Source organism: Protomyctophum parallelum, assembly GCF_964188405.1.
Source record: "Protomyctophum parallelum genome assembly, chromosome: 3".
NCBI lineage: Eukaryota > Metazoa > Chordata > Actinopteri > Myctophiformes > Myctophidae > Protomyctophum > Protomyctophum parallelum.
Genome location: NC_139698.1, coordinates 20,748,632 through 20,760,253, shown reverse-complemented (window position 1 = coordinate 20,760,253; position 11,622 = coordinate 20,748,632). Strand labels below are relative to the sequence as shown.

General features: G+C 43.7%; 1 protein-coding gene across 1 annotated transcript; it reads right to left on the bottom strand.

The window, feature by feature from the left end:
* Positions 1-2,431: 2,431 nt before the first annotated feature.
* Positions 2,432-9,436, bottom strand: LOC310856590 (uncharacterized protein; the record flags this gene model as incomplete). Its single annotated transcript, XM_083762061.1, has 5 exons — positions 2,432-2,465; positions 3,297-3,361; positions 3,637-4,967; positions 5,306-5,342; positions 8,054-9,436. The coding sequence occupies 5 exons, from the start codon at positions 9,434-9,436 to the stop codon at positions 2,432-2,434; spliced, it is 2,850 nt and encodes a 949-aa protein (XP_083618187.1).
* Between the last annotated feature and the right edge of the window lie 2,186 nt (positions 9,437-11,622).

Below are 11,622 nucleotides of genomic sequence, written 5' to 3'. Positions count from 1 at the left end.
TAAGTATGTAGGACTAGTAGCATGCCAAAGTTTGTGCTATTGCCATAGAGAATGCATTGGTCGTTTAAGTTAAATAACTCAGAAACTACAAAACATTTCAAAGTAAAATGTTCCAATATGTGTCTCCACAGTAAGCTGAATAATAAAACATGTGAATGGAGTTTCTAGGTGGAAGTGATTTTTGTGCCAATGTCTGCCATTGAGCCCCATTGTAAATTTGAAAGCACTATATTTCTAAAACCATGAAACATTTCAAAGATTCCATTTCAGGCAAACATGTCCACCGTAAGATGAACCTATAGGCTAGAATGGGGTTGGTAGGTTTAAGTATGTAGGACTAGTAGCATGCCAAAGTTTGTGCTATTGCCATAGAGAATGCATTGGTCGTTTAAGTTAAATAACTCAGAAACTACAAAACATTTCAAAGTAAAATGTTCCAATATGTGTCTCCACAGTAAGCTGAATAATAAAAAGTGTGAATGGAGTTTCTAGGTGGAAGTGATTTTTTGACGTGCCAAAATCTGCCATTGAGCCCCATGTTAAAAGTCTCAAATTTGAAAGCACTATATTTCTAAAACTATGAAACATTTCAAAGATTCCTTTTCAGGCAAACATGTCCACCGTAAGATGAACATAAGTAGGCTAGAATGGGGTTGGTAGGTTTAAGTATGTAGGACTGGTAGCATGCCAAAGTTTGTGCTATTGCCATAGAGAATGCATTGGGCGTTTAAGTTAAATAACTCAGAAACTACAAAACATTTCAAAGTAAAACGTTCCAGCATGTGTCTCCACAGTAAGCTGAATAATAAAAAGTGTGAATGGAGTTTCTAGGTGAAAGGGATTTTTTGACGTGCCAAAATCTGCCATTGAGCCCCAAGTCTCAAATTTGAAAGCACTATATTTCTAAAACTATGACACCTTTCAAAGATTCCTTTTCAGGCAAACAGTTCAAAGGTATGGGACAAAGTCTAGTTTTTTCTTATCAGTCTCCCAAATTGTAGTGATGGAACCAGATAATTTAAAATCCTGGCTATGCCAATAAAGTGGAAAGCAGGAAACAAGAAAGGGCTATATATTAAATTGATATTCTCATTTTTGTTAAAGGGTGCTGAAGGTGTAATTACAGACTGGGTGATATCATTATTGATATCATTAATGTGACATGATAATTAACTTGGTATCTTTACACTCTAGAATTTGACGTTTGATTTAAACATACATAAGGACAAAAGTGTCATCACAGCAGGTTCTTGAGCAATGCAGGGAACCGCACCCCATACATCCAGCAAGCTGGCTATAGTACTATTACCATTGCTTTTTGTGTCGCTTTTTGACACTTTGCCCATGTGAATAGGCCTACAGTTGTTTAAATATAACAATAAAATCACACCTGTGTGAACTGAGTGGTGCAACTCCCCCCAAATCTCTCTCTCTCTCTCATTAGCAGGCAACAGAGCAGCACTATTCCTCTCTCTGTTTCTGGCGCCCCCTACTGGTACTAATAGTCATATACTGGTGCTCATTAACGTCACATACATAGGTGAACAACACATACATAGGTGTACACATACGGACATTGCTGGTTGTAGGAGTGGTTGCACCACTCAAAAATACTATAATAGACAATCTACAATCAGCACAGTATTACATCATTCTCACATCTAAATAATTAACCTTGGGTTGTTATAACATTTAACCCCATATACATTAGCAGATTTTGTTTTTGTATTGTATTGGAGTTAACCCACAGAGCCTAGTCCTTCCACACGCCAGAATGGTACCTCCCAGTCCCGGCAGGGTATAGTTCAGGAGGAACGGATTGTGTGGCCCTGGTTTTTCCCTAATGGCACTGATCGAGGGTAGCTACTGGGACGTAAGTCGGGACTTGATCACCACGGCTGGGTCACCTGAGTGAGGGGTATGATGTTGGGAGACCCGAAACCCCGATGACCTTGGGATACATCACTGAGGATACGTCCCAGGTGCATCCATGTATGTATGCATTTTGTTATAGTTATTCTATTTATAGTGACTCATAGGAATAGACTACGTGACAACCAGGAATAGTCTGGTGACCACCGGAGAGACGGGTGGCAGCCAGAAAGTAGACGGCACCCGGGAGCAGTATGGGTTGGCGCCCCAGCCTGTGTCTTCCGTGAGGAAGAAGCCCAACAAACCCACGGTGAGGTCTTTAAGAGGGCCATTCAAGCCTCAAGCGGAGCTTGCGGCACCACCAAGGGCAAGGTGGAGCCTGCGGAACCGTTGCGGCTTGAAAATCCACCATTCCTGAATAAAGTGCCTGGTGCTGGGAGTCTGGTGCAACGCACAGGGCCTGACCTGGTGAGAGCAGGAGTGGACCTGGTGAGATGTAGGAGCACTTGTTTGAGCCAAAAAACCCCAGACCACAGAAAATCTACTGAATGTTAAAGGTTCAGGTTTTTAGGGGGCAATTGAGCTCAGAAAACCTAAAAAGAATTAAGAAAAAACAAAAACTTTATGTCACAATCCCCTTAAAATGACACAGATTTTCCCGTATTTCATAGATTTTGAGCAAAGGCTTTATAGTTGTTTAAATCTGGCTGTCGGTAAAACTAAATAACAATGTCCTATAATTATTTACGAAATAGTAAGACATTGAAAACATTGTTTCCTCTGTTTGTTAGATGTATATATATTATTATTCATTTTCCTTACAAGTCTGTAGGTGTAAATAGGATAGGCAAAATAAGCCACTGGCTTCAGCCTATATACCTTTTTGGTCTAAATGCAAAGTTATGATGATCAAATGAAATGAATGCATTCAATGTACATTCTATGACCAAAATAAACTGAACTGAATCAAACACATTATACACATACGCACATTATAGATCTTTACATATTTGTAATTTATTTAGAACTTAGACCAAAATGAATCAATCATATTAATATTGCTTAAGTATTGTGTAGCATTAGCATACAGTATTTCAAGTACTTCTAAGATTAATAGATGAAATGGTTCAGTAAAACGTGTTGAGATTCATGCAGCATGGTACAGTGATTATGCAGTGGCTGGATGGAAACCACAAGGTTCCCGGTTCAATCCCGGGCTCCCCCAGAGTTATTGTCGAAGTGCAAGACCCTGGACCCTCCTGATGTGCAGGTTGGTGCCTTGCATGGTTTCCTCCACCATCGGTGTATGTGTGTGAATGGGTGAATGCAATCATGCACAATCTAAGTGCTTTGGATAAAAACGCTATAGAAATGCACCATTTACCATTTATTATACTGTTGGAGACAATCCGGTTGAAGTATACCTTTGGTACGGCGACAGCGGCGGTGGGCCCAGGAGAACAATAACACGACACGAGACAGTATCACGCTAAAGGTTCACAAAGTTTATTACACAAACAGGAACATATATAGTGACCATAATGACGTGACCACAAGACATCAGACATAATAACATGCCTACTGCAGCAAGGCTGACCTTGCTGTCACCGAGATGTCTCTCGTAGCCTAACTATAAAGTATGCTACATGCAGTTCAGGCAGTACACAATACATAACAAGTACACATAATACATATCAAGTACACTGTGTCTCACGTACAAGTACACAGCCATGGGCGATCAGATCATAACAATCATCACCACACAATAATCCCTGGTAACAGTTTCATAGCAGTGGTAGCGCTGAAGAACGGAAACAGTGTCTCTGTGAAAGTATGCGTGAAGGTGTGTATGTGTGCATTATTGTCGGGATCATAGAATGACAGTTTTCCTCTGTTGCAGTCCAGGTTGACTCTGATCCTACGGGGAACCTGTTTCCACGAGAGGATAGTTTTGGACCCCGGTGAGGAGGCCATCGAGTATGCACCCGAGTTTATTCTCCAGAACGGACCGCCTGCCTCTCCCTTACGTTGGAACGACTCCGCTAACACACCCATGGACCAGTGCTTGCTGTCTCCCACGTCAACTTCCCAGCTGTGAGTCCCTGAGTTAAAGCCCTCGGAGCCCAGGACAATGTTCAAGTGGTCAAATCTCTCGGGGTTGTCAGGAAGAGCAGGAAGACCTTGTTTTCCAATAGTCGCGCATTTGGTCAGATCAGCAGAGAGGATGTGTCCTGGTTTGGCGGTGTTGGGGTCCAGAATGACGGGACTGTAGGAGACAATGTCCTTCATCTTGTCCCACACTCTGAAGGTCAGGTTGCCCAGGTGTTTGGCCACGTCTATCAGCGCTCCCGAGACCGGCTGTGGGTCCTGCGGTGTGAACTGGAGTGTTTTCAGTGTGGTCTTGTAGTTCTGCAGGAATGAGCCGTGTTCGGCTCTCAGCTCCACCTCCGTGGCTGTGATTGTGTATGCAAGGGTTGATATGTCTCTGTTCAGACCCTCAATCTTCTCCTTCATCATCTGACTCTTCTGCAGCCCTTCCTCTCTCAGGGCAGTGATTCTAGACTTCTCTTCCTCTTGCAGAAACTGATGTAGCTTTATAAACTGCTCCTTAATCTTACTCATTGTGTACTGGACCTGGGCCTTAATGAATTCTGCCGTTTGCCCATATTTACTCCTAGCGTCATTACACACCTTCAGTTTCCTCTGTAAAGTCTCAAGTGATTTCTGGACTTCCTCCTTGTAGTCCAGTGAAACTTCATCGATGGGTTTGAAACTGTGGTTGGTGTGTTTCTCTGAATGAAGACACACAAGACACACCGGCTGTAGACATTCCAGACAGAACAGTTTGTGTTTCTCAGCGTGCAGACTGCAGTGAACCTCGGACCCTGATGGTGTTCTCTTACGTTTTGAACGCCTCTGACGTTTCTCCTCCACGAAGGCCTCACACAGGATCTTCAGAGCCTGGTTAGAGGGTGGCTCATCCTCCAACAAAGATATTTCCTCACAAACTGGACATTCCTTAATTTGCTTCTCTTTCCACACCATGTGCATGCAGGCTTTACAGAGGCTATGGCTGCATAACAGGACGACAGGATCTTTAAAGATGTCACGACACACAGGACAGGACATCGAAGCCATTGCGTCTCTCTCAGTGATGCCGCAAGACAGGAAGGAAATCAGCGTATAGTCAGTGATTGCGAACGCAGTGAGCCACTTACTATGACAGCAAGGGCTGAATGTCTGTGTGTGTGTCTGTGTGTCTGTCTGTCTGTCCCGCTGTTACACCACCCGCCCGCCACCAGAGGGCGCAGCTGTAGCACACACACACACAGGGCGCAGCTGTAGCACACACACACACACACACACACACACACACACACACAACCACACACACACACGAGCTGCGTTCGCTTCCCGCGTCTGCGCGTCTTACTTGTGGTAACACGCTCCTGCTCCAAATGCAATGTTCCCTGAAGTTGACGTTCACAGTGAATCCCGGTTCTTGTTAAAGTCCTTTTATCTGACAGAGCCAGCAGCAGTCTCTGGGTCAGTATTCTTCCTCTTGTATAGCAGCTGTGGAAGGATCAGTCTGTCTTCTCTCACATGGAAGAAGTTGTGTGTGTTTGGTCTGAACTGAAGGCGAGTCTTTTATGGTCACAGACATGCAAATATCTCTCTATCTCTCTTTCTCACACACACACACACACACGCGCGTGCGCATCTGGGCATGTCAACACTCAACAGCCATTGTATGGTTAATTTAATCACCTTAAGTATCCAGTATCGACAAGTATCGATAGACTATACTGATCAAATCAATCGATAAGATCAAATCATTAATTTTGTGATGAAAGCAATTGGGAATAAATCTGAATACTGTACCCCAACAGTCATTGTATGGTTGATTCAATCACCTTAGCCACACCCTGGCTGATGATTCCATTGTTTTAAAGACCACAACAGCCATAGAGCGTTGAAGTCCCGCCCCCCCTCCGACGAGGGCCCAGGAAATAATTCCTCGTTCATTTTCCCCAAATACATTTAAAAAAGTATTTATTTACATACAGGATTGATTCTACTTAATCTGTTCACATTTTTTGTTATCCTTTTAGCACAATTGTGTAATCGTACCACTGTATTATTTGCAAACTGTTAATAAAGTATTCAATCAATCAATCAAAAGTAGATTCAACTAGAACTGCACTCTGTCGAGTGCATACTTGCTTGTTGCACACTAGTAGGCCATAAATGGCCAACTAGTGCGCAAGCAGAGCGCGCAAGTACTTTCGACCGCTACAAACTGTCAACCAATTACATATACCGGTACATATACTATGTATGTAATTTGTAAGTTGATTAGCGGTATACTGTGGTTACTTTGCACCGTACGCACCGTCGCAGCCAACCCGCCACTTTTGATGCGTATGCACCGTCTAAGGCAAATTGTGCCTGATACGGCAGTGGTGCCAGATTACATACATGTATACACAGGAGCATTACCTTTAATCCTCCCAACACTAAAACATATCGTCATTACGTCACCATCGAAAACCAATTACACTCTGGCATTGGGTCCTTTAATCCACATATTTCTTACGTCATCATTGAGAGCTAGTTATACATATACACACCATGTAATCTGGTCCCAGCAAATCAGGCACAATTTGCTGGGACGGTGCATACGCATCAAAAGTGGCGGGTGGCTGGGACGGTGCATACGAGCCGGGCGAAACTATTACTTGCGCGCTCTGCTTGCGCAAGTAATGACCAGTGGCAGGGGCGTCACCACCATTCACTGCGAGTACGTTGCAACACCCCCACTCTCACTGATAGGTGATTTCAATCATCCCCCCACATTGCCCATACCCGAGGCGAGATTGGCGAAAGGGCCTTTCTGTGTGGAGTTTGCATGTTCTCCCCGTGTCCCCTAGGGTAGGTACCCTCACAAAAAACATGCCGTAACCCTGGTCTCTAAACTGCCTCCCCCTGGCGAGCCGGGGAAGGAATTGGTTGGAATAACGTGTTCCTTCCATACCAGGGAAACTCCCCCCTGTCAGGTGTAAAGGAGCAAATTGGACACTCATGCATGAAGGAAGCTTGAGTTCAAGTCCGTTGCTCTCCCCAGGTTGGCAGAGGGTGTGTAGAGCCCAGGATCACATTAGATAATTGACACAGGGTTGAAAAATGGGTTACAAAAAGTGGGATAAAAATTATAAAAAAAAAAAATCATCCCCCCACTTTTGACTGTTTTTGTTTTGTTTGTTTTTTTCCACTTGGACGTCAGCAACAACTCTGTTGAAGCTTATTGGCCCATTTAAGATTGATTGAACGGCGACTGTGCCATTTTTGCCTAGCCAAAGCATGCCTACCTGGGTATTTTTTGGGCCGGGAATAGGCTAAAAATAGAAATTTTAAATAAATAAAACACCAAAATCAGCATGGGGGCAACGTCGCCTCCCAACGCTCACCCCCCCCCACCTTCAGATACCCTGGCTGTGACACCCCTGACCAGTAGGCATCTTTACAATAGTGCCCTTTTAAAACAATAGCTACACACCAGTTTTAGTGAAAGATTGCACACACTCTGCCATAAGACTAGCCTATAGAATCGTGAAAACCCACAACCAAGAAACACCTTACACCGACTTCATATCATCTTTCTAGGCCTAAAATATATAGTCACAATTTGGAGACTGACTGGATGAGTAAAAAAAGCGAATTAAAAATTTAAACCAATAGTGCTTTGCTTTAAAATAACTGAACAGACTCAAATTGCACAATAGATAGATGTTTATTTTAATTAAACATTTCATAATTACAGTGTTCATTTGTTTAGATGATCATGAATTAATTATTTTGTAGCATGACAGGATATTTACAAAGTGAACAATAGCAATAAAACCTTTTGACATTTATGCATAATGGTAGTTAGAAGACCAATTACACTTAATTCAACATTATTTACAAAGAAGACCAATTACACTTAATTCAACATTATTTACAATAGAGCTAATGAAATACATGCTAATCTACCTTTAGGCTCTCATAGTTTTTGATGCACGACAAATTGTATTGTGTAACACAAAAATAACAGCACGCTCACTATAAAACAACGATGGCTTTTATATAATTGTTCTATGGTCTAGTCATCATAAACAACATCATTGTTCGAGACAATGACCTTCCCTGGTAGCATTTTCATAGTAGCAGTAGCGCTGATGAATGGAAAGAGAGTATCAGTGAAAGTGTGTGTGAAGGTGTGTATGTGCGTGTTAGTGTCGGCATCAGAGAATGACAGCTTTCCTCTGTTGCAGTCCAGCTGGACTCTGATCCTACGAGGACTCTGCTCCCACAGGAGATTCGTCGTGGACCCCGGCGAGGCCATCGAGGATGAATCAGAGTTTATTTTCCAGAACCGACCGCCACAGCGTCCTTTCCTCTCAAAACCGTCCGCCAACACACCCATGGACCAGTGCTTGCTGTCTCCCACGTCGACGTCCCAGCTGTGAGTGCCTGAGGTAAAGCCCTCGGAGCCCAGGACGATGTGCAAGTTCTCAAACCTCTCGGGGTTGTCAGGAACCGGAAGCCACTGTCTTCCGATGTTCACGCAGGTCAGATCGGCAGAGAGGACGTGTCCTGGTTTGGCAGTGTTGGGGTCCAGAATGACGGGACTGTAGGAGACAATGTCCTTCATCTTGTCCCACACTTTGAAGGCCAGGTTGCCCAGGTGTTTGGCCTCGTCTATCAGCGCTCCCGAGACCAGCTGTGGGTCCTGCAGTGTGAACTGGACTATTTCCATTGTGATCTTGTAGTTCTGCAGGAATGCGCTGTGTTCGGCTCTCAGCTCCTCCTCCATGGCTGTGATTGTGTATGCAAGGGTTGATATGTCTCTGTTCAGACCCTCAATCTCCTCCTTCACCATCTGACTCTTCTGCTCCTCTTCCTCTCTCAGTGCAGTGATTCTAGCCTCCTCTTCCAATCGTAGAAACTGATGCAGCTTTCTAAACTGTCCCTCAATCCTGCTCTTTGTGTACTGGGCCTGCCCCTTAATGTATTGTGCCGTCTGCGCATATTGACTCTTAACATCGTTAAACACCTTAATTTTATTCTGCAAACTTGTCAGTGATTTCTGGACTTGCTCCTTGTAGTTCACTGCAACTTCATCGATGGGTTTGAAACTGTGGTTGGTGTGTTTCTCTGAATGAAGACACACAACACACACTGGCTGTTGACATTCCAGGCAGCAGAGCTTGAGACTCTCAGCGTGCACATTGCAGAGAACCTCAGACCCTGGTGAAGTTCTCCGACGCTTTGAAGCATTCTGACGTCTCTCCTGTACGAAGGCCTCACACAAGTTCCTCAAAGCCCGGTTACAGGGTGGATGATCCAGCGAAGAGATTTCCTTGCAAACTGGACATTCCCTGGTTTGCTTCACTCTCCAACACGTGTGCAGACAGCCCTTGCAGAAGCTGTGGCTGCATAACAGGACAACGGGATCTTCAAAGATGTCACGACACACAGGACAGGAAAAATCCTCTTCTGAAAGAGACAACTGGGAAGCCATTACGCCTCTCAGTGAAACTATAACCCTGATCAAGAGAGGAAATCTGACAGTCCGTGGCGGTAACACTCCCTTCTCCTGATAGAATGTTCCCTGAAGTTGACTTTCAGTTAATCCAGGTTCTTGTTCAAGTCAGCAGGCAGCAGTCTTGGTCTGTATTCCCTCCTGTATAGCAGCAGTGGATAGAAATGCAGTCCTCTCTCACATGTGTGTCTGGTCTGAACTGAAGGTGAATCTTTTATTGTCTCAGATGAGTCTGGGTAAGGGGCATGCAGAGCTTTGACATGCAAATCTCTCTCTCTCTCTCTCTCTCTCTCACATACACACACACACACACACACACACACACACACATGCATGCGATTGCGTCTAGGCGTGTCAACACTCAACAGCCATTAATTAAATCACCTTAAGTATCACGCCTGGGCGTACCTGTGTGTGTCTATTTCAGTATCAACGCTGAAAGTATCCATGGTATCAATACTGGTATACGGATACTAAAGCAACGTATTGGAAACAATATGGTTAATTTGGTTAATTCATTAAACTACCTTAGCCTCACTTAAAGGAGAATTCCATGCTAGAATGCTTTCTTATCTTTCTTACCTTTCTTTGTAGTTGTTACGTCCCCACCAAAGAGGTCCAGGTGTTTTTTGTGCAAAAACTCCTTATTGGCTATTTCCCCTACCATAAGCCCTCAATGAATTGCATTGCATTGAATGGGGCTATGGGGTGTTATGCTAATTCGCTTATTTCCATCGAAAGAAGTAGTAAAGTGTGCCGCATGGGATATTATTTACATTATGAAGAGAGGATATATACAAAGAAATTATAATTTTGAGCGATGGAAATAAGTGAATTAGCACAACACCCCATAGCCCCATTCAATTCCCATTCAATTCAATGCAATTCATGTAGGGCTCATGGTAGGGGAAATAGCCAATAAGGAGCTTTTGCACAAAATAACACCTGGACCTCTTTGGTGGGGACGTAACAACTACAAAGAAAGGTAAGAAAGCCTTTTAGTATGGAATTCTCCTTTAAGCTGCTCATTTAAAAAACACAACTTTAAAAAACATAATATTATAACCACATCTGGGGGTCTAGTAGAGTAATGTTAACACCATGGCATAGACACCTACAAAACAGATTTCTTTGAGTGGTGCAACCACTCCCTTACGGAGCTATGTGTGTGTGTGTGTGGGTGGCTGGCTGGGTGGGTGCATCTGAGCACGGAAACAGCACGGTTGTTTTGCACCACCTGTGAGCAACCTAGCACACACGCACATATTAACTGTAGCCTATATATGGTGATTTCGGGTGTGCCAGTATAGTACAGTGACAGTACAGTACAGTAGAGGGATCCCCACACGGTCATTTCTCTACTGTTTTGGACGCGGGGCGGCTCACCGGAATCGGGCCGGCGCCCTTGGTGCGTTCCTGTGGGTCTGGAACTCCCCTTCCCCCCCGGGAACCTCCACACAGAGTTGCAGCACTCACTTCACACGGGTGAAAATCACGGCACTCAATTATCTTTAAAGGACCACTTTGCCCATTGTCATGTTCATTGTGGCACCACTCTACGTTCTGTGTCTTAGGGCTGGGCTCTAGAAGACAGTTGGAAATGTAAAGAACATGTGAATGAAAAGAATAGTTCGGAAATAAATATCTTCATCCCAAAATATTATGGATGACCCTATTTGCATTGGTTCTGCAATGCGGTTCTTTGTTAAATCTCTGAAATGTTTCTACCCCGTTTAGCAAAAGTTTTGGTGATGATTGATGAATACAGGATTGATTCTACCTATAATGAATCCGTTCACATTTATTGTTATCCTTTTAGCACAATTGTTTAATCATACCACAGTACTATTTGCAAACTGATTAAGTATTTAATCAATCAATCAAAAGTAGATTAAACTAGAAAATGTGCTCTTCTGGGCACAGGTCTCCACCAGGAGGATAGGAATGTTTAGGAGTAATATAAACATGTTTTTTGTTTGTTTGTTCCAATCTTTGCCAATCAGGATGGAATATGGGAAATGGTGCAGATCCGTGTTGATCGCACGCATGCACAATCCACGTGTTGGTGGCGCTATAACAGGCCAATGTGAAATGGGTGGGCTATATTCCTCAGCCTAGTAGGAAAGTGCGTGAAAGATTTATGTCAAATTGCACGCTGCGTTCAT